The 24,400-nt window shown below is 42.1% G+C and overlaps 1 protein-coding gene across 8 annotated transcripts in view; it reads right to left on the reverse strand.

Annotated features, from left to right (window-relative positions):
• The window catches only part of LOC137321288 (receptor-type tyrosine-protein phosphatase delta), a 513,687-nt gene that overhangs the window by 111,581 nt on the left and 377,706 nt on the right, over positions 1 to 24,400 (reverse strand). For 2 of the 8 annotated variants that reach the window (XM_067983653.1, XM_067983649.1), the window contains exons 11-16: positions 21,269 to 21,574; positions 20,244 to 20,437; positions 13,774 to 13,800; positions 11,072 to 11,189; positions 1,168 to 1,755; positions 693 to 790 (exon numbers count right to left, since the gene is read on the reverse strand). In XM_067983653.1, coding sequence (XP_067839754.1) covers positions 693 to 790; positions 1,168 to 1,755; positions 11,072 to 11,189; positions 13,774 to 13,800; positions 20,244 to 20,437; positions 21,269 to 21,574 — 1,331 coding nt within the window. Of the gene's footprint in view, positions 1 to 692; positions 794 to 1,167; positions 1,756 to 11,071; positions 11,190 to 13,773; positions 13,801 to 20,243; positions 20,438 to 21,268; positions 21,575 to 24,400 lie in introns of all 8 variants that reach the window. The other 6 variants (XM_067983652.1, XM_067983647.1, XM_067983651.1 and 3 more) reach the window with 3 other exon arrangements.

Genomic DNA, 24,400 nt, shown 5'->3' on the forward strand with positions numbered 1-24,400 from the left:
TGCTCTTGTCCTTCTAGGTGGTAGAGGTCGCGGGTTTGGGAGGTGCTGTCGAAGGGGCAGTAAACGAACTTCACGCTACTGCATTGATTTTAATGGGGAGCCAGCCAGCGAGATGCAGCTCTCGCGAAGCTTCTGGAGGAGCAGGGCGTCTGGTGGAGGAACTTCCGGATTTCCACGTTTAATTGCGCATGTGTGGTCGTCGGAAGTTGCTCCATCAGATGCACTGAAATAACGGTGAGCCCTGTTAGTCTCGACATTATTTTCAGAGCAAAATCCAGCCCATTATCTCTCGGCACACAGTCATTGAACAAACTAATCAATAAAAATGTATCTTCAGTGAAATAACAAAAAATCTGCATCACTCTTTTACTGAAGCTTCCAAGGATTGCAATATAAAGCAAACAACTTAAACCCCTATTAGAAGCCCATACTTGTTCCAATGTGCTCACAAAAGATTAAAGGGTAGAAATTACTGTCAATCATGTTAATCAGTTTAAAATAAGAGGATTAACGTCTGTGTTAAAATAGTGGGCAGTAGAATTTGTACGATAACATCCGTGGTCGTCATTTCTACCCGTTAGAGATGTGAGTGGCAAATAGTCATATACAAGCTAAAGCTATGCTGCACCTCCACATAATCAATTATAAGCAGTGTCACAGGAAACATTTGCAGTGAAGGCAAAATAACTCACTTTGAAAGGAATGGCAGTGTTGTAGTTCTCAGGAATCTCCCACGTTAACAGAACCGATGTCTTCATTACAGCTTTAACATGAAAATTTTTTGCAAACACTGCTGAAAAAGTAAGAAGAGCGACAATTTAGATGGGACTGCTCCGACTTTTTGCTTGGACCGTATCAGTGCTCTTACCAGTTTAATATAATATATGCACAAATCACCTCTCTGACCTGTATTTTGCAATCTGTTATCAACCTGAATCTCTATAAATCTTAGTGACTAAAACTTACCTTTGTAAGTCATGCAGGTTAATGCAATCTCAACGGGATGCATGTACTTGAACACAGAAGTCTCCAAAGTATATTAAGACTCAAGAACTTTACCTTTCAAGTTGGTAGAAAGCAGTGAGATCTAATGTATAATCTTGAGACCCAACTCCCTAATATCGTCACCCACCTGCATCTAGAAGCACACAAATAGACAAATCCTACCTGGATCCAGAGGCAGTGTCCGGAATTGAACACTAGGACTATATGGACCAGGACCTTTACTTGTGTGAGCTCGTACTTTGATATCATAAGTGGTATCTGGTTTCAGGTTGGTGAGCTTCAAACTTGTCTCAGGAGAAACCACAGAAAGCTCAATTGGATTGTTTGGGCTGTTGATATCTCTGTACAGCACGGTATATTTAGTGATAAAACCATTCCGTTCTGCCAAGACTGGTGGCTGCCAGCTCAGCTGAATAGTCGTAGCCATGGAGCTATCAGCACGTGGGTTTTGAGGAAATCCACTTGGTCGGTCTTCCGGGATTGTGATTTCTTTCACTATCTCTTCCCCGAAGCCAACTTTATTTTTCGAGGAGAGTTTGAAGACATAAGAGGTGCCTCTGTGGATGTCAGTAGCTGTGTAATGGTCATCCCTCTCTGAAAATTCCAATGTCGTTAGCAGTTCAGAGTCTTTGCGTCCAAATTTTAAACGAAAACCCAGAATTGGTCCGAAGGTTTCTACAGGAGGGTGCCACTGAATAAGAGCAGTGTTCATCTGTGTATGACTAACCAGAAGCCTGGGTTTCCCAGGAACTGTAACAATAAAGTAAGATGTGAATTAGAATTCTTTCATTCGTATCCCCTAAAGGTTTGTATGCAAGAAAGATACATTTATCTCACGTAGTTAATGAGTAATGTATCACATACAAAAACCTGCATTCCCTGAGAGCCACCTCCATCACACACCACCTTTGGAAAATGTCTCAGGATTCTGGTTCTTGTGAATATATATGGTCAGATAGTTAGAAGGTAGGTGAACACAACTATCCAAAAGATACGGCAAAATGGTTTTACGAGACAGATATCATCTTTGGGCAAGAATTGACAAAGAATAAACACCACCCATCAGTAAGTCAGGAAACTCCAATTAAGTTGAAGGGTTTACAATATCAAATTGAGAAAGAAATGTTCCAACAGTTCAGAATGTCATTTGAACTTTTAAGACCAAATTACAACTCATTGACATTGGTAGGTGTGTTGTTGCTCATGGCTAGTCCAGGACCTGGAGGCCAGTTTTTGATGTTTAACCAAAAACCACATTTTAAATGTGATAGTTGTTCACCAATAGCTGCAACGCAGGAAATTTATTGAAGCAAACATGTTGCATACCTTATTGATACAACAATTTATATAGCACCTTCAACATAATTAAAACACCCCACAGCGCTTTTCAACAGAGCAGTAAGTATTCATCCACTAATATCGGCAATATCAATTTCTAGACTATATTTGTATTGTTATTTACTTACCACTTTATAAAACTTGCTTAAGGTTCAAGTAACTCTGTTTGGTCATCTGTCCCCAGAATCTTTTAATCCTGGTTATTTACATTGTAACATGTGCTGTAGCTATCACGGTGCACTTGCTCAAGATGCAAGTATTTTATATGCTTATTCTTCCCTCCTTCCTCGACAAAACCTTCCTTTCTCTCAGCTATTTGCGTGATAGAAAAGATTAGCTCATATCCGCAACACAAAAATACCCCTCACTCCAAACAACACAATGAGCTCAGAATTTTTATTCAGTGGCCTACACTGGAATAATAAACCTCTGAATAGATAAAATCTTCTTATTTTTGATGCTCACAACTCACAGTTATCATTTGCAATTTTTCTGCCTGCCTGTTTTGTATCTTGGATTATTATGGCACACCCTGGGTATTGTAGTTCCATAGCAGCAGTGAAAATTCAAACTTCCAGGATGCGTCGCTCTCCTGCTCTAACGCACACATAGAATTTGTCAACAACAACTCGATTTATATCGTGCCTTTAGCAGAGTAAAACGTCCCAAGGCGCTTCACAGGAGCGATTATCAAACAAAATTTGACACGAGCCACATAAGGAGATATTAGGACAGGTGACCAAAAGCTTGGTCAAAGAGGTAGGTATTAAGGAACATCTTAAAGAAGGAGAGAGAGGTAGAGAGGTGGAGAGGTTGAGGGAGGGAATTCCAGAACTTAGGATCTAGGCCGCCAATGGTGGAGCGATTAAAATTGGGGATGCACAAGAGGCAAGATTTGGAGGAACACAGAGATCTTGGAGGGTTGTAGGGCTGGAGGAGGTTACAGAGACAGGAGGTCTAATTCCTTGGTCTTTTCTACCTGATTGTCAAATGACATTGGTTGTTATGGTTCACTCTGGGTATTGTAGTTCCATAGAGCAGGGTGAAAACTACAGCCCCTTCCCCATAATACACCACAGACACATGGCTTGTCCACGGCAGCGACAAACCCTCAGCTCCCATATTTAAAATTGGTGAAATTTCCAACTCAAGCCTACACAAGGGGAACTTCTTGGAGGCATTTCTAACATTAAGTGACCAATTTTATGGTTAAATATGCTAATTTGTTTCCAGAGCTGTGTAATCTGTTATGCTATAAATGTTATCACTAGTTGTACACAGTATCATGAGTGAAGAAGGAAAATTATGTTTCGAAATTAAGTGAAGCAATTGTTTAGTGATTTGTTTTCTGATTTGAGGGGTGTTAATCTCAGTTATTTTGTAACAACCATTAATAGAAATGTTAATTACTTCAGGTCACTGCTGGCTGAACTCCTATAAGATTTTGTTAGTCTTACCTGAAGGAACCTGGCCAATTGGGTTTTGTCCACAATAATGGCCATTTCATGCCTATAATGTTGCTTAACAGCCATTTAACTAGTCAAGTAACAACGAAGGAACTGAGCAGTTCAGTGAATTTGTATGGTGACAAGGCCATAATCAGATGTTAAAAGACTGGTTTATGGATTCAATGCAATAGAACCAACTGTTTGCTTTCATGTGTGTAATCAACCTCCAAGTTTTGCATTCAAAAACAAAGACTACAATTAAAGTTTTAAAAATTGTGCACATCATCTATTTGAATAATTTGCATTGAAAATTATACTTTAATTATTGTCTTCTTAGCTCTGGTTTCCTTTGTATTGGTAATAATTTAGTTACACATCTAAACCTTGAGATTTTCGATTTCCTACAAACAAGGCATATTGCTTGGCTATAATGTATAATTTTGGGTTATATATAGCTGGTCAGTGCATCAGAGATTTTCAACAGCTTATTGCTCAGATGTTTAAAGTGCAACAAACCCAACTTGTCCGCTGATCAAAGTGCTGGTGAGTATAGTGCTTGCAATTCCTGTGCCATGTGGAAACTCCAGGAAGACGCTTCATGCGTTCTGGATAACCACGTGTGCAGGAAGTGCCTCCAGCTGCTCGAACTCGAGCTCAGGGTCTCTGAGTTCCAGGAGGTGGTCACCCCACAGCCAGAGAGTTCAGGAGGATAGTAAGTGGGTGATCATCCAGCAGGGTAGGAAGAAGCAGGCAGTGTGGCACTGTGGCACTGTCAAATCGATTTTTCAGTACTGAGGGTGATGACACCTCGGGAGAATGCAGTCTAGAGCAGATCCAAGGCACCGTGGGGCAAATGACTGCACGGGGGTACAGCTAAGTGTAGAAATGCGGTTGTCATTTGGGATTCAATAAACGCGGGGAAAGACAAGCGTTTCTGCAACCTCCGATGTGAGTCTCGCAAGGCGTGTTGCCTCCCTGGTGTCAGAGTAAAGAACATCATTGAACGGGGGCGGAACATTCTGCAGGGGGAAAGGCAACAAGCCAGAAGTCGTGGTCCATGTTGGAACCAATGATGTAGGTAGGAAAAGGGTTGAGTTCCTACAGACAGAGTTAGGGAGGAAGTTAAAGAGCAGGACCTCAAAGGTAGTAATCTCTGGACTGCTCCCAGTGCCACGTGCTGGTGAGTATAGGAGCAGAAAGATAAGACAGGTTAACGCGTGGCTGGAGAAATGGTGCAGGAGGGAGGGCTTCAGATTCCTGGGGCATTGGGACCAGTTCTGGGGCAGGAGGGACCTGTACAAGATGGAATGGGATGCACCTCAACAGGGTGGACCAATGTCCTCGCAGGGAGAGTAACTGGTGCTGTGAGGGAAGATTAAACTAATTTAGCAGAGTGAGGAGCACCAGGATGAAGCGTTAGAGAGGAGATACAAGGTACACAGAGGACTGGGAGAGACAAACAGCATTAGAATAAAGAGTAGTTCAGAAATAGGAGGGATCAGACAGGGGGGAAATGCGAGGCAGACTCAGATGGGTTTGGAGTGCATGTGCGTAAATGCACGGAATGTGGTAAATAAGGTTGGTGAGCTGCAGGCACAAGTAGCCACATGATGTAAAGGCAATAACGGAGACCTGGCTCAAACAAAGGAAATATTGGGCACTTCATACTGCTGGCTACAATGTATTCAGGAAAGATTGGGAAGGAAAAAAAGGAAGGGGATGTGGCAGTATTGATCAAAGATACTGTTACAGCACCAGAAAGGGATAATATACTTGAGGGTTCAAAGGCAGAATCTATTTGGTTAGAATTAAGGAACAATAGAGGAACTATTACATTGCTGGGTGTATACTATAGGCCACTAAATAGTGGGAAGGGGATAGAGGAGCAAATTTGCAGGCAAATTGCAGAAAGATGCAAGAAATTTACAGTAGTGATAATGGGGGACTTCAATTATACTAGTATAGACTGGGAAAATAACAGTGTAAAGGGCAAAGAGGGGGAGGAATTCCTGAAATGTGTACAGGAAAACTTTCTTGATCAGTACGTTTCCAGCCCAATGAGGAAGGAAGCATTGCTGGATCTAGTTCTGGGGAATGAAATGAGGCAAATGGAGCATGTTTCAGTGGGGGAGCATTTGGGAAACAGTGATCAGAATATCATTAGGTTTAGAGTAGGTGTGGGAAAAGGATACGGTAAAATCAAATGGGAAAATATTCAACTGGAAGAGGGCTAATTTCAGTGAGTTGAAATGGAATCTGGCCCGAGTGGATTGGAATCAAAGATTGGTGGGTAAAACAGTAATAGAGCAATGGTAGGTCTTCAAAGAGGGGGTAGAACGAGTACAGACTGGACACATTCCCACAAAGGGGAAAGGAAGGGCATCGCAAGCTAGAGCTTCTTGGATGACTCAAAATATAGAGATTAAAATGAAACAGAAAAAGGAGGCTTATGACAAATGTAAGGTTTGTAATTCAGTAAAGAACCAAACTGAATACAAAAAGCACAGGGGAGAACTGATAAAGGAAATAAGAGGGGCAAAGAGATTGCATGAGAATAGATTAGTGGGTAACAAAAAGGGAACCCAAAAGTCTGTTATAAACATATAAATAGTAATCGGGCAGTCAAAGGAAGGGTGGGGCTGATTAGGGACCAAAAATGATCTTCTTGTGGAGGCAGAGGGCACGGCTGAGGAACTAAATGAGTACCTGCATCTGTCTTCACTAAAGAAGAGGATGCTGCCAATGTCACAGTGAAGGAAGAGGTAGAGAAATTGGATGGGATAAAAATAGATAAAGAGGAGGTACTTAAAAGGTTGGCAGCGCTCAAAGTAGAAAAGTCACCCGGTCCAGATGGGATGCATCCTAGGTTACTGAGGGAAATAAGGTTGGAAATTGCGGAGGCTCTGGCCAAAATCTTCCAATCCTCCTTAGATATGGGGATGGTGTCGGAGGACTGGAGGATTGCAAATGTTACATCCCCGTTCAAAAAATGAGAGGGGGAAAACCCGGCAACTATAGGCCAGTCGAACGTCGGTGGTGGGGAAATTTTAGAAACAATAATCCAGGAAAAAATTAATTGGCATTTGGAAAAATATGGGTTAAGAAATGAAAGTCAGCTCGGGTTTCTTAAAGGCAAATCGTGTTTAACTAACTTGATTGAGTTCTTTGAAGCAACGGAGAGGGTTGATGAGGGTGGTGCAACTAATGTTGTGTAAATGGATTTTCAAAAGGCATTTGGAAAAGTACCACATGATAAACTTGTTAGCAAAATTGAAGCCCATGGGATTAAAGGGGCAGTGGTTGCGTGTGACCACTGATCTTTTGATATATATTAATGACCTGGACTTGGGTATATAGAACATAATTTCAAAGTTTGCATGTGACACGAAACTTGGAAATGTAGTAAACGGGGAGGAGGATAGTAACAGACTTCAGGAGACAGACTGGTGAAATGGGCAGACACATGGCAGATGCAATTTAACGCAGAGAAGTGTGAGGGGAGATAAACAAAATGGTACAATTTTAAAGGGGCTGCAGGAACAGAGAGACCTGGGGGTGTACGTACACAAATCTTTGAAGGTGGCAGGACAAGTTGAGAAGGGTGTTAAAAAGGCATATGGGATCCTGGGCTTTATTAATAGACCCATAGAATACAAAAGCAAGGAAGTTAAGTAAATCTTTATAAAACACTGCTTCGGCCCCAGCTGGAATACTGTGTTCAATTCTGGGCACCACATTTTAGGAAGGATGTCAAGGCCTTAGAGAGGGTGCAGAAGAGATTTATTAGAATGGTGCCAGGGATGAAAGACTTCATTTACGTGGAGAGAATAGATAAACTGGGGTTGTTCTCCTTACAGCAGAGGTGGTTAAGGGGAGATTTGATAGAGGTGTTCAAATTCATGAATGGTTTGGATAGAGTAAATAAGGAGAAACTATTTCCAGTGGCATAACGGTCAGTAAGCAGGGGACACAGATTTAAGGTAATTGGCAGAAGAACCAGAGGTGACATGAGGAACATTTTTTTGATATAGCGAGTTATTATGATCTGGAATGCAGTGCCTGAAAGGGTGGTCGAAGCAGATTCAATAGTAACTTTCAAAAGGGAATTAGATAAATACTTGGGGTTGTGTCACCAACAGAAAAAATGAATGTACTCATGCCCCCTTTTTTAAGACACAACTAATAAAGGAACTTAAACATAAAACATACTTTCAACAAAATAAAAAGAACTTATAAAGGAAACTCTATCCCTTGCGGTGTCCAGCAGTTGCAGAAGGCCTCAAACGTACCCAGTGGCCACTGCGATGATCCGTCTCCAGGGCCAGCCGGTCACGGACAAGACTGCGCCAGAGAGGCAGGCAGTCAGAGCAATTCCAACCCCCCCTCCCTCCCCTCTCCATGTTCATCTTGGACTTGTAAATCGCCACCTTGGCCAAGGTGGCGATTTACAAGTCCAAGAAGATCCTCCGACATGCCCACTGCCCCTCCACACCAGGTGGCCAAAGGTCAGGAGTGCCGGGCTAATGTGAAGACAAATGTTGAGAAGCAGCCCCCTCAAATAATTGAAGAGGGGCTACAACCTCTCACATTCAACAAAGATATGGAACATGGACTCATCCAGGCTGCAAAAGTTACAAGCGGCCTGGGAGTCCGCCAAATAGCTTAAAAGCCTATTTCAAGAGACAGCCCCATGCAACACTTTCCACCCCAGATTCCCAATGGTTTTCAGGGAAGGACTCCCACATAGAGAGCTTCCCATTGGAGCCCCCCGCCTCCACCAGACGGCGAGATGGAATGTCAAGTCCTGCGACACATGTGACAAATGATAACCATAACAGAAGAAAAATCTATATGATCGTGCTGTTGCTGGATTTGTTGAAGAGTTCATCCTGTTCTTGCCAGTTCTGAGTTGGACCTATGGGTAGCAGGTGCGCAGGGATCTCAAGATTGCAGGAATCGAGACGTGACCCACTCTCACTGGATCAACGATACACATGCACACTTACACACTCACAGTTAATATGATCTATTGGTATTTTGCTGACAGCTTTGCCGGTTTGTATAAAACTATCAGAAAATATGAAGCACCGCTATTTCTGGGTACCGTTATATTGGCACCACATTTTCCAAGATCTGTAAACTTTCCCACCCCCCTGCGGACTCCTTTTTGCCTGCCTGGTCTTCAAAGATGTCATTCATCCAGTGTAGGAAGCATTTTTTGTAATAATTGCTGCAGCCAAATTTGTTGAAGCATTTGGGGTAATTATGAGTTTGGGCGATCATGTAAAATGGGTGATATCGGATCAGCCGTCCGTTACGCAGCTCTCCCGATATAAATGAATATCAGGAGAGATGTAAAACGGGCTGCCAAATTGCTATCGTCCGTCTTACACTACCACCCAAGGTCAAAATTACCCCCACTGTTTCGATTCGAGGGATGTATGGGTTGGTACCATGCTGATGCCCACTAGCTATGATTGGGGTTTGCCTGGAGTATCAATGAGATGACAGTGTGAAAGTTCATGAAGTTGACAGCAGACATTATCTGCAAAGCTTTCAGACAGGCCTGTGTAATCTGTGTGGTGAAGAATGATGCCTTACCTGTTTCTGAATATCAACTATCTGAATGAGTGCCGTGTGTTGAACAGATCACCTGACCTCCTCCTAAGATGCTCTCACAAACCAGATACCTGTGAAAGGATATACATGCAACTACGAAAGATGCAGACTTGCTACCGCAACTAAGAAAAACTCTGGGTGCCGAGGAAAGCCAAAAATAGAGCACCATTCAGTTTTAACAATTAACAGCCAACTAGAATTGGTGCTTCTTATTGATTTTATTCACAGTTTTGTGGAAGAATCCATCTTTGAATACTATCTTACGCAGCTATTGTCGATGAATGCTTCGACACAACAAGGTTGATATAGATGTGAATCAGTTTCGGCTCATACTGACATTAAACATGTTTAGTGTAAATAGGGTGTCAAGGCTCAAACTGACTCTGAAGCAAAACAGAGTGAGAGGTCTTCGTCTAGAGAAGGTCACTCTGCCTCGCTCCAGTGTCAGATTGGCCCACGACTCCAGATTCAGGCTGTATTTACACTATAACTACAAAAACACTTTGTACCAACTCTATAGCTGTAGTGTGAATGTATCCAAAGTCATTCTGCCTGAATAGCAGTCAGCAGAGTTATCATTGGAAGTTTTCCTTTCCGAGGAACACAAGTATTTTCTGTCCATGACTCTGACTTTAAGAACAATAAATTAGTGAGAGTAAAAGGCATGCCTTTTCTGGCTTTCTGGCCTGAAGGAACCTACTCTGTCATTCAAAAGCACAATAAAACATTTATCCCAATTAACTTTACAGAGTATTTTTTCCCTTATTGACCCTGTTTTTTTTCTCTGTTTTTTTATTAAAATGACTCTTGCTTATGCTGGTATCCTAGGGGATGCAGTTCCTTCAAAACTAGATAACTTTAGTTTGTGGCTAAGGTCAGCCCCAGAATGCAGTTGGGTTTTATAATTTCTTGACTTGGTCTCCAAACAGATGCTTCCTCTCAAAGTGTCACATGTCATGTCAACATCAATGCCTCAGATCTTCAGCTGCATGTTTCTGTTAAGGAGCACTGCCTCACAGACACACCTAATTTTAATATCCCTTCATGATTTTGCCGACAAATGCCATTTAAACCATCAGCAACGATTGGGAAGAAGAGTTTATTTTTAAAACGGCCATGACAATGTTTCCTTGTCACTGACACAAATAAGTTATTGAAACAGTAATGCAAAGAATTGCAGAAGGAGGCGTTTATCTTGAACAAATTGCACAATAAAATGAAATGTGCAATTAAGGTGAAATCAGAAATATAGAGGTAACCTAAAATTTAAATTTGTTGCTTGCAGTGCCCATAAACCACCTTACAAGAGTGGTTTTGTTGAAATTCTGGACAGCACTGATTTTTGTTTGACAAAATACAACTCCATAGAAAAAGAAGCTTAACCTCCAGCAAGCTTGCCTGTTAAAAGTGGCAAGATTTGTATGAATCTATTCTTGCCTCTGACATTTTGGCACAGGAAACAGACAGAATGGACTCCCTGCTGTTTCATTCCTTCGCATATGGAAGGGTAGGAAAAAAAAATCTAAACTCCAGAAATAACTGTCCTCGTCTTAGCAAGTTAGAATTTGAATTAGTTTGCTCCGGTGTTTTGAATCTGGACATTGGTTGGTATTATACATCAAATGCCTGGAACCCAATAATTTTCTCCAGAAATCACTCACCTGCACCAGTGGTTACCACAAACTTGGCTCTGCTACGAGCTCCATCTCCTTTTGTTGTGTAAGCTGTCACAGTGACAGAGTAGGTAGTTTCAGGCAAAAGCCCAGAAATGATCATCTCCTGTTCACAAAAAGGCAAAAAAATAAACACGACAATGAGAATCTCTTCTGTAGTTTTAGGCCATCAGTCTGCTATTCAGGTCCCTGAATAATGAGGGAATTGAGCAAATTGTAGGGTGCTAAATTTAATCTGTTTTGTATTGATGTTAAACATGTATTAACCTTTTGAGTAGCAGTTGCTGTCAGTCGTTAAAACACACACATGTTTCTTTTTCTCCCGCAGCATTTTCTGTACATTTCAAACGCTCAACAGTAAATTTAAATTAGGAAGTGCAAAGATCCATCCATTTTTAATTCATCATACTGTTCAAATAAACATCAGTTTACACTTTGGTACAAAAGCTGTTACTCAAAGGGTTAGTATGCTTTGTTTGTGCAGTTGGGAAACCAGTTATCTTTAGTTGTTCTACTCTTTCAAAGAAGGATCGACAAGGGCAGAATTTATGCTCTCTCTGTTCTCTGCCCAAACAGAAACACGGGGTTAGATTTTCATCTTCACTGCCTGGGCAGTAATCTGTCGGAGCAGATTGCCCTCCCTTTATAGAACCGATCTGATTTTCATTCCATTGATATAACTGGAATATAAACCTTTCCACGTTCTATCAAGGGAGGGTGATCCACTCCAACAGATCAATGCCCAGGCGCTGAAGATGGAAATCTAACCCCATAAATACTTTTTAAAATTAAAACAAGCCAAGGCATTAATGATATGCAGTGGCCATTCAGTACCATAATGACCAGGTGCCAGTCAGTTGCTTGACCAACAAACCTAACTGAAGAGCTGAGAAGTGGACCAATATCAAATGATCCTAAAGAGCTGGTGCTGAAAGAGGGTTAAAACTGTATTTCTCCACAACGCTGACTGCAAAAGTTAACAGTACTCACAAAATTAAGGGCTCCTAAAAAAAGGAGGCAACCTAAAACATACTCAAAAGTATTATGAATCAATAGCAAGGTAAAGATTCTTTTTTTACAAATTACTGCACTCACACCACACATATATGAAATACACATGGCAATGTACCACGCATGACAGTTTCACAGGCCCAACGTCAAAAGATAATGAGCAGCTTTATTTGCAAATAGATTTGAAACACCTGAAAGTTTTCAGGTTGCGTAATTTTGTGAGTAGTGGAGATCTCGTACAATTATATAATTGGTACACTTTTGCGATGAAGCATGTGGTGGAATGCAATTGTAACTTTTGCTGGTGGGGAAAAAGTGATTTTCTGGTGAGAGTGAAGAGTTAGGAGGTCCAAAAATGTGCTCTAATAATCATTCATAATACAGGTGGCAAGCCCCAGGTCCCAGAAAACTCCGAATGAAGCTGGACATTTTACATAGAGAGCTGCTGTCCCTGTACAACATGCCTACAAAAGACATCGGGGGGGGGGGGGGGTAATTTTAACCCCCAAAGATGGGTGGGTTGGGGGCGGGTGGTAAGGTAAAAAATTGTAAAAATGTAAAACCCGATTCCAACCCGCCCACTTCATGTTTTAATGGAGGCGGGTCAGGGGAGGGGCGTTGACCAACCAGCTCTCAGGAGGCAGCTTGGTGAGTAAGATCGTTTAAAGAGGCTGCGGGCCTCCATTTCAAAAGGTTTTTTAATTTTTAACTTATGTGGGCCAGGATTCCCGGGTCTTCTGAGTCTTACCTCGTAAGAGGAGGCGAGAAGGCCCGGATCAACATGTAAGTGCCTTTACTGCACTGCTTGTGGGCCAGGAGGAGCAGGCGTGTTTCCTCCAGGCCCAGCAAGCTTACCTGCCGTGATCGGAACCCCGCGATTGGCCACCCACATCCCCCCACATCTGCTCCCCTCCCCGTGATCTCCAACCCCGCCCCTCCGATGACCGACCACCCCCCATGATGACTGATTCCCCCACCCGACCTTCCTCGATTTCCCACTTACGTGGCATCTGCTCCCTGGTTGCTTTCCCATCTAAACAGGCAGCCAGCCTATCAATCATGCTGCCTGATGATGGCGGGAAACCGGCTGAAAAAGTTTAACAGACGTCCTGACATCAAAATTGTCAGGACGTCTGGGAAAGCCGTACTTCCGGGTTTCCCGTCCGGACAGCCTCCACCCGCCCCCCCTCTCTCTTCACGGCCCTGAATAAATATCGGGGCCCAGGTGTCCTGGACTTCATGGAGTTTGAGGAACTCTGCAACAAAAAAATGCACTTGGTGCAATATGTACAGTCCTGCTATACTATTGATTGGACAAGTGCATAATTGTTTTCTAAACAGAGTGGGAACGTGTGTATATTTATCAATTAATTTAATCCCAATAATTAATCACACCTAAAAATGCACAGGGTAACTACCCAGAGGCATCTTTTTTCAAAATCAACATGTAGTGTTTCATTTCATGCAAAGTGTTCACTCCAAAAGAATTTTAAAAATGCACAAGTTAGTACAAAATAAAACTTACGAAAAGTCCTTAAGATGAGTTAATGCATGCAGTGCAGCAAACCGACAAAAACGTTTACACAAAAAGAAAAATTTGCAATAAGACATCATGTGAAGACACTGAGGAGTTAACAACAAAACACACGTTTGCAGTTGTCCAATTATGTTTTACTCACATGTTCAGCAGAGTCATCAGTTTCCCACTGATTGAGACAAAACAAGATCGATAGAAAAGAAAAGATATAGAATAAAGAAAAGATTTAAGTGTGTATAGAACTCTGAACTTTTGCTTCAAAATCATTTTAAGGGTATAACAAAATATTGAAATGTGAAGAGGAGTCTTGTTACAGTTTCCTTTGTTGACTTTGTTATACTTTTTAGAGAAAGTAATTTTTAGAATTTGTGGGCGTTTATACAATTTAATTTTTGTTGAGAGACCCTTGTTTCTTACTACTCTACTGAACTGTTGGAAGTAGTCCCTGTGGGCTCATGCAAAACAAAGATAAAGACATTGGCCCGGAATTTGCTGCAACGTCGATATTGGTGATTAATGCCTTAATTTAGACCATTGTGCTCCCTGATCCTCCAGTGGCAAATTTACGACAAAATTTGCTGGAGGACTGATTAGACTATGCTGCCGTGAGCATAGCCACGAATCAGAAGTGGCGCAGCCAATGTCCGATACACATCCAACGCTGGACACAGAACGGGACAACAGTTTATTTAACGTTTCCATACAAGTCATGGTCCGTTAAACTGTTTTTAACTCCGAATATTGATTTAAGATTATTGCCTTTTGAGATGGCTATTTAGTAATTGTCCCTGAATCGTGTGCGATCCCTAGCCATATTTCATTACCAATTGCAATTCATATGAGCTTAATAAATATTAATGTAAAGATAGTATCAGTTGGGGAGATTCCCTGGCTGTCAAAACACTTATTCATTAACTGAGGTTTAAGATTAAAATTAAGTTCCTAGAACAAGTCAGTAAAAATGTTACCCTCAAGGGTTCCTTTAAGGTCGAAATAACATGAAATTTGAAGTTTATTATAAAATAAAGCCCTTCCTCAATGTGGTGGGTGTGCGTCTACGCCTGGTTAGGATTATGATCAAGATACTGATATGTTAAATAATTATTTTTGATATAGGCAACATGCTGAGCAATTGAATCCTGATTCTGAGTCATCTAGCGCCATTCTATAATGGTCTAAGTGGCTGTGATGATCACAGCGGGGTGAATTCAGCAAACTCGATCTCGCCATTCATTTTAATGGGGGGGTGGCGGGGCTCTGATAATTAGCTGTTCAACTTTTTTGGCAAGAGTCTTTGTGGAGCAGTGCGAAAGTCCCAGTAAATTATGGTGTGGTGTATGGAATGGAAGAAGTCACTCACGCCATTATTTTCTGGAATTTCTGCACCATAATCATGGCATAAGCCATAGGTGCACCATTACTGTGGTGCAAGTTTTCAGCAAATTGCAGCCCATTATGTAAGCAGCTGAAAAACTGACAAAATTAATCTTTCTTTAAAATTGCTTGTGATTTTTAATACTCTGCAACCTTATCTCTGATAAAATTGCAAACAATTGATACGTGCAGAAAAAGCTTTTTTCTTCTTTTTAAAACTATACCTTTGTGATTTTACCTCTTTTAAATGTAGCTCTTTGTTTATAGTTTTCTGTTCCTGTCAGTAATTTATCAGCAGTATCCTTGGTGTTGGTGTTGCTCAGCCAAGTACCTCTGCGAATGAAAGGCAGGCAGATCGTGGCAAGATCATGGTGTGCGGCACTCTTTACCAGCAGTCAGGAGACCACAATGGTGGTCAGCTGAAGATCTGATCGCCACTCCACCCTCCTCTCCTAAATCTTCAAACCTACTTTCTCAAATTCCATGGTAATATGTGCTGATGGAACTCTACCTTTCATACCGCACCATGTTCATTGGATGGAGAGAGGGACATGCTTTTATGCTATTACAAGAGGTGTCTGAGGGATATGAAGAATCCCTTGCAGCAGCCTCCTCCACACATGGAACCCGACGAAAACGGACAATTCTGGAGGGTCCCAAGCATACACGTCCAAAATGAATTGGATTGAGGCCACCCAAACTCATTCTATTTAAATCCTTTTCCTATTGATTCAGTACGGGAAGATAAGATGGCATGGTGATCTGCTTTTGGCAGAATAGAACAAAGAGAAATTATTTACTGTAAAGTCAATGGGACCTATGGAGTAAACCATAGACGTAGAACAATAAACTAACGATCTGACACTGAAAACAATGATCGCCATATTAGGCAAAATCAGGTCGGTATTATTCCTTAAAGGGTTTCTCTACAACAGAAGATCCAATAAGAATTGCCAGAACTGTGCTTAAAATCAGTGATGCTGGATAAACCATCACAATGATACTGATTTGACATGAGTATGGTGGTATTTACTTTCATAGTATCATTGTGTTCCATCAAAGAGCCTGCAGTCGTGGGTAGGAGTCCCATTTAAATTTAAAACTGAGGCGATAAAAACATTTATTAATATCCTTAGAGCAGAGGAAAATGTAATGGCGCATTTAGGATTAGAAGGTAAATAATGTTATTGACCAGGCCAGAATAAACTGTGTATCATGAAATTCTCCATTTGTGACACAGGCCCGATCAGTCAGCCTGTTGTGCTCCTAAATTGTGAATGTCACTCAACTTTTTTCTCCGCAATGTGTATCTTCTATATATTAGCTAATTTTAATGATCTGTTGTGGTATTGTTAGCATTTTTCTGCATTTATTCAGTCACTTGTCATAGTGGCTATCCTGCAACTTTTGAACCTGGAGTATTTCTAGGATGCATCTCATGGCATTTTATGTCTGTGTGTGTATTTATATTCTGTTACTGACTACAGAAGCAGAGAAAGAGAGATATTGTCTCTTTAAAACATTATTGTAAGATAATGAAATGTGTACAGCATTATTCAGACAGTTGATGATACCCATAACACCTGAATTTTGGTCTGTTCAAGTGTGAAAAAAAATGATTGCTCCAACGCTTGAAAGAAAAGGTTATTACCTTTATTATTCACTTAACATTATTAGCAGTTAAATCGAACAGTGGGCTGTAACTCATCCACCTTTTATGTCCTTACTTTTGTCACTTTTAACGGATATTCAGAAAACAGTGAAAATAAAATCCCCTAGCACCACAGAGCGGTGGGACTTGGATAGGCACCAGGACCCCCGACATGGCCAAGTTACTGATCTCAGCCACATGCTGAGGGGCATCCATACAATCATGCCCATCTCCTATTGCGATTACAGGGTGCAACTGCCTCAAACCTGAAAGCGGGTCACCCGCTCACAGTTTGCGTTTGTCCTGGGGACGTCAGGAGAGTACAGATCCAGCAGCAGCACTCGCAGGGAGTGCACCTCAGGAGATCGTCGACACGCAGTCCATGATTTTCGATGTTCAAGTTAAATGGACGGAAAGTCATGGTCAGTGTGCCAGCAATTTCCTGAGATCCGCTCCCGGCTGGAAGTGGCAGATCGCAGAATCACTCGCATAAAAACATAAGAAATAGAAGCAGGAAGAGGCCGTATGGCCCCTCGAGCCTGCTCCGCCATTCAATAAGATCATGGCTGATCTTTGACCTCAACTCCACTTTCCTGTCCGATCCCCATATCCCTTGATTCCCCAAGAGTCCAAAATTCTATCTTTCTCAGCCTTGAACATATTCAACGACTCAGCATCCAGAGCCCTCTGGGGTAAAGAATTCCAAAGATTCATAACCCTCTGTGTGAAGAAATTCCTCCTCATCTCAGTCTTAAATGGCTGACCCTTTATCCTGAGACTATGTCCCCTGGTTCTAGACACTCCAGCTATGGGAAACAACCTCTCAGCATCTACTTCGTAAAGCCCCATCAGAATCTGGGATGTTTCAATGAGACTCCACATTTAGGAAAAACTGCAAAAATGCTGAATGAGTGACTCACCGAAAAATCAAATCCATTCGATAGCCCAGACTACATAAGAAAGTTAAGTATAGAAATGGCTGTTGGTGATATCAGGGGTTGAATGATTAACGCACTGATATGACATTCCTCCCTCCACAAAATAGTGGAGAAAGGAATGTCATGAGAGTACGTTGTGCGTTCGTCTGCTGATATCACTGACACTCATTTCTAGGATTTAAATTGCAGACTCTTATTTATTCAATTTTTAAAAATTTACAAAACCTTTTCTCCTATCTTGTGTTAAACTCTACCGTATGCAGTCACATAAGAGATGAAATCTACATCATTGTTTGAGGCTAAAAGTGTAGGGGTTGTCTAATCCATGGGTCATTATGGTGGGTGCTGTTCTATGAGTTCACAAACAGAGACAAGTCTTGCACCTCAGCTGTACTTAAAAGGTGATCCCATCGCGACCTCACTCGCCTGCTGTCAACTTTCACATGTGCACTGATGGCATACAGCTCTACCTCTGTCTCCCCCTTTGACCCAAAGGCTGTTGCCATTTTCTCCAACTGTCCATCTGGCATTAAGACTTGAATGAGCCAAAACGTCCTCCAGCTAAATGTTCGAAAAACTGAAGCTATCCTCTTTGGCTGCTGAAAACATTTATGCGCCTCCAACCTTGACTTCATCAATGTTCCTGGCTGCCACCTAAAGCTAAGCCCAAAGATGCAGAACAAAAACAACAACCTGAATTTGCATAGCATCTTTTATGTAGAAAAGACACCTCACATAGCAGATAACTGAAGCCAAACAACAATGGGTGACAGAAAGTAGAGGTCTCAAAACAGCTTTTGCAGGTAGGAGAGAGTTAGCAAGGCAGACGGGCATCGGGAGGGAGTTACAGAGAGTAGGGCTGAGACAATTGAAGGCTCTATTACCAGTAGTGGAACAGAGGGAGGAGGGTCAGTAAAGAAGTCTGGGAGAACCGAAGGGCAAAGGAGGGAGCTTAAGGCCGAGGGATGCTGCAGATGTAGGGTAGGTGAGCCTATGCCTGCAGATGAGGTTTTTGAATGCAATGCTGGAGGACAGGGAATCAATGGAACTTAGTGTGGGACAGGATGTGGGCAGGAGAGTTTAGACAAGTTAGAATTTGTGGTGACAGCAGCTCACAAGGCTGGCAAGGTGAGCATTGGAGAAGTTGAGTTTAGAGGTAACGGAAGTATGGATATGGGTTTCGGCGGCAATGTTGCGGACAAGATACTGAATTTGAAGCTTAGTTCTATGTCAAAGAGGACAGTAAGGTTAAGCATCACCTGGGTCAGCCTGAGCGAGCAACCACATAAGGGAATGGGGCTGGTGGTAAGTGTACAGTTATTGATGTCCTGCTCAACCCCGAGCTCAGTTTCTTCTCTCATGTGATCTGTCATCAAGACCCACCTTCTTTCAAATCTGTAACATTAACTAGCTCCACCCCGCATTTCTCCCTCTGCTGCCAATATCCTAATTAATGCTTTTATCAACTCAAAATCGGACTTCTCCAATGCTCTCCCTGCCACCCTCCCCACTTTCACCTTCCATTCAGAATGCAGTGGCCTGTGTTCTCACCCACACTAAGGCCCACATCCCTATCATCCTGCCCCTGCCAAGATCCAGCAAGTTCTTAAAAATAACGGGGAGGTTAAGGGCAAGATGCTGTTTGTGCAAAGCAAACGGTGGAGTGGCGTAAATCGACCAACAAGTTCTGGAGGTTCGCAACTCATGGCGTAGCTCTTACTCCCCTGCACTTGCAGGCCAATTTGCACATTAATAACGACGTGTATTGTTAACGCGTCGTTATTTTACGAGCAAGATCTGGCCCTATATGTTGTTTCTGTGAGGAGCACTATAGAAATGTAAGTTTTTGTTTTTGTTGTCAGGCAGAATCCAACCCGATCTTGCTCTTGAACAGCACCGAACTCTACCTGACCCTGCTCTCATTTTGAACTAAACAAACTCCTGTAGGAAAAATCAGCTGGCACAGTAATGTGATGTTGTAGCTGATCTGCTAGCATTTCTGGCTGACAGCAGGGTTGGTTCAGGTTTTGCCTGATAGCGATGTTGGGTTAGATCGAGTTCTGCCTGAGACTGGTGCTGGGTAAAGTTGGGTTCTGTCAGAGAGAAGGGGTGAGGTCGGGTCGACTCCTGTCTGAAAGCAGGGTCTCGTGTTGCCTCCCACCATAAAAGACTGTATAAAAAAAAAAATCACTATCAACTTCCAACAAAGACAACATTTGCCCTAAATTTCCTCCGAGCTGCTCCCATTCCTCCGTCTTAATGGGTGTAAATGGGGTTTTCGCCGCATTTGCTGCTAAGTTACCGTGGCTGAGTGGGATCTTCATCGAGGAAATTCCCAGCCATTGTGTATAAAGTTGCCTAGTCATAATGTTAGAATATTGATTCTTGGTCTTGTATGTAGGTCACATATTTCTGGAAAGTGGAAGGTGGGGGGCTGCCTTATATGCGAGTACATACAGTAGTTTATATCAGCTTAAAGGCAACTTTGTTCCCTCCATTAAAACAGTACAGCTGGTAGAATGGAACAGATAAAATGCAAATTTGAACCTGCATAAATTTCTACTTTTTCATTTCCGTGGATGATTGCACAATGGAACATTATAAAATAGTACAGTCACTAAATCAGCACCAACATCTCAGTTAGCGTACCTGTGCGTCTGCCAGCATGATATCTTTGAGCATGGGTTGTCCTCTTGGTTCTCCATGTTCCATCCTCACATAATGGACCTGGTAGCCTCGTATTTGTCCATGCTGTTTATTTGGAACAGGTGAGCGCCACGACACTGTAATAGCTGTTGAGTTCAAAGCCTCTACCTCGACTTTGCGAGGAGGACCACTAGGAACTGGAAGAATACCATTTGATTAAAAGAAAAAAAAAAACTGATGGTGCCCTGTCCCTCCCAATCAGCAGCACAAGGACAGACCCACTATTTTTTCACGAGAGATGCAGGAAAGAGTACCACTTCTTTGAAACTGTGTCCAAAAATGCTCATAAGCTGAAAAAAGTCTGAGCTGCATCTTTCTAAAACACCAAAAACGTGGAAAAATGTGATAAAAACATGGAGGAAAAGGTACAAATACTAAAAACAGAGGAAAGAAGGCAGCCAAGGATGATGCTTTGAATGCCAAAGCATCACAAAATGCAAGATTTTTTATATCTGATTTAAAAAATGATTCCAAAAATATATTTATTGTGGAAAAAAAAAATGACAGCCACTCTTGGGTCTCTGACCCAGAACTGTTTCCTTTTCACTGACCAACATCTCATGAAATCCGGGCAAAAAGAATAACGCACAAATGTTTCTGTGATATGTCAGTGCATTGAGAAGAATGTTGAATGATTTGTGTGATTTAAAAAGAATTGAAAAGGGTAATATTAGGGGTGGGGGGAGGGGGGTGGCAATATTGACAACAGCAATCTAATACATAGAGTGTTCAGGGAAAAAAACATCAGGCAGGGGGTACTTGAAATACAAGCAACTTTGCACTGCAGTAGGTGCAGAGAGGTTCTCGAGATGTAGTTCGTTAGGAAGCCTATGCGAAAAGAAACAGAGGGGGAGCTTCAGTGGGATGGAGGACTAGACGCAACAGTTACAGAAAGGTGCAAAAGTGTCAGCAAGGGAAGACTTGTTAGCCGAGAAAATTTGCTGATTGGTTGTGCTAAGCCAACATACCATCCTCATCTGTGCGAATCAGTATGGGAGAGCTCTCTGGGCCAGGTCCAACCTCCGTGTGGGCAGTCATAACGATGCGGTACTCAGTCCACTTCTCCAAATGTTCCAGCAAGTATTGCGTGGTGTCTGGCGGAATATCCAAGACCCCGTTGGGCGAGCCGTCTTCTCGGTCATTTGCGGTGTATTTGATGGAGTATTTGGTGATGATGCCATTCTGGTTTTCTGCTGGTGGGGGCAGCCAACTTACCAAAATGTTCGTTGAGCTTGGGCTAGTGCACTTGATATCCTGAGGTGGGGCTGATGGCTCTAATTTTTGGAAGTTGGGTCAAGTACGGGTGAAAGAAAATCAAAAATAAAAATAATGGGAGCATATCCAACAACGTAAAGAGAACAAAAATCATAAAATAAAACATGTTTTCATAAATTAAATATGACACCTTGGCTTAGAAAAGCAAATTAAAGATAACTCAAGAATAATTTCTTGTGTAACATAAAACTAGAAAATGGGGTGATGGTAAGGGAAATAAAATTCTGAAAATGGAGCCTACAAGTAATATTACCTACCTGTAATTATAGATCTTACATCATGTATATTTTCTTTAATGCCTCTAATCCTTTTTTTTTATTACCTACCCTTCTTGAACAGCTGCAAACAGTAGGGCGGTTTACCTTCTATATGTGTTACAGATATTTCTACATTCCAAAGGAAAAGATCTAAGTGAAATACCAGGGTACCTACCTACCACACACAAAGAGAGGCCTGTTTACTGACTGTAAGTGGCACCCACCTGCTACTGATGGATGTCACATACACCCTGCTTTGCTCTTTAAAGGTCAAGTAACAAGTGTTTCTGTTTGCCTGTTGAAAATGGCTTTCTTTGCAACTATTTGCATGTTTATACTTTTACTAATAGTGCAGCATCTTATTTTGAGTGACGTCTCATTTTCAGCTGGTGTAATACATCAAAGGAATAGGCAAAACTACACACCACAGGGGAGAAGATTCCTACAACTCCCCATGGTCCTTTTTCACACAGTAATAGGGACAGATTTTATTCCCAGAATGTCACTGCTATTGATCATGAAACAAATTGTAACTGAATTAGAGCCAAGCAGCCCCATGTTAATTCCCACCTGCTTGCAGCAGCGAGCTTGTCTATGACAGGCTTTTATGGATAGGGCTGGACAGGCAAATTCCTATGCAATGTGCCAGTGGTATATAATTAATTAAAAAATACTAATGCCATTTTAGGCACAATAAGGCACTAGAAATGAAAAGGAAAAAGAAACCCAGAAAACTGTATAGACTGTTCGAACGGAGGCGGGACCTCAGGAGCCTTTTGCTGCTTTCTCCCTTGTAATTTTGAGACCATTAACATTTCCCGTGCACACGAGCGGGAATTCTTTTCCTCCACTGAGTTGTGGAAACAGGCTTCCAGGGAAAGCAGTTTATGCTGTGTCACTTAACTGCTGCGGTAAAGAATTGAATGATCAGGAATGGAACTGAAGGTTATTGGGTAAGTACAGAGAGAAATGATCCAATCTCCATGGGGCTGTGCTGCTGTGATCAGGGGAATGCAACCAGCCAGGGTTGAATAATGGGTTGGATAGATATTGTGGGATTTGCTTCTTTGGGGGGGGGTCCTCACTTTCCCTCAGGAGATTGGATAGCTGGGATATATTGTACATACATGTTCAAAGGAAGGTTTCTGAGCAGGATTGTCTTATGTTCGCAAACACCAAGCACATTGTTTTACAAACATAGTGGGAGCAACAAGACAGCATGTTGCAAAATTTCTGAACTTTCATATGCTGCTCTGAATATTTAGCAGCTTGAATTATTTATTGATAAAACCTCTATTTTCTCCTTGTCACTTTAGTTGAGGGTGGGCGGGTGAGCTGCTCGGTCAAAACTGATACAAATTGGTATAGGACATCAGCCTAGGGCTGACTCTCCCTCCAACTTTCCCTCCTCTTGTCAAAGAGAGAACCGAGATTTTCCTCTGGTAAACTGCTCATTTTCAGGCAATCTTGGAGCAGGTGCACCATGGAAAATGGGGTGCAAAGCAGACTACCAAATCCGCTACTCCTCCACTCTCTGGGATGTCAGACACCCGCCATTTGATTATTGGATCACATTTAAATGAAGCCAAGGAGGTGGAGATTTGGACACCATGCAATTCCATTGCCTTTCTGCCTCAGTCCTGCCGACCAGCATTAGAGAGGCAGTCAAGGGATTTCAGTGGTGGCACGAATGAGAAATCCCTAAGTCATCTAAGTGTAAACTTTTGCATCACAGTGAGTCAGAGCACCAAAGGGTTGAGGTTATATTTTGATTTTTTTTTTACTCTATTTTTTGTGGTTCAGTGTCATTGGCTATTCTTGTAGGTTAGCCTTTATTGTCTATATCCCAGGGAGTGCTTTCACTTGTCCAGATATCTAAATAAATTTGCAGCTTACCCTATAATCAAACTGAGAACGCTAACCAGTTTGATTCTGCTTATTAGTTTTATTACAGACCCTCATAATATTAAAATTAGAGCTCGGCCATTTGAGTGAACTTCTGCCCTCTTTAACAGTAGCTCTGCCCCTTTGTGGGTGCTGTAGTGAATGTCCTGCTGCAGCATATCAGGACTGTCCTCACTGGTGGTGGCAGGCTGCTTCTGCAGAGTGCAGGTACCGCTGGGAGATGGTCCTGCGTGTGTAGTTAACCTTGAACGAGGAAAATGGGACAAAGCCCCAGTAGGTTCGGGCCAGCAGGCAGAAGGTCCGCCCCAATCCACTTCTGTCATCGATACCTGCCCAGAGGACTATTCAGTCCTTAACCTTGACTGGCATCTTCTCGCTCAGTGACAAGAGGAAAGGAATCTGCATCTTGTACTGCTATCACAGCCTGAATAACATTGATGGCTGCATTCCAAATTGCTCTTAGTGTTGGTGTTAGTATCAATGTGGGTTGTGGAAATAAAATCTGACCCTAAATGCCATTAATGATTAAATGCTATTTTCCGTCTTTGATTTTACAGGTACAAACAGATTCAGGTTGGATGAACTCTGCATTGACATACAGGTTCCACATGTATAAGAAGTCTACCTAAAAATCAATTCTATCAGAGAACATTCTGTGGGATA

This window comes from Heptranchias perlo, chromosome 4 (assembly GCF_035084215.1).
Source record: "Heptranchias perlo isolate sHepPer1 chromosome 4, sHepPer1.hap1, whole genome shotgun sequence".
Taxonomy (NCBI): Eukaryota; Metazoa; Chordata; class Chondrichthyes; order Hexanchiformes; family Hexanchidae; genus Heptranchias; species Heptranchias perlo.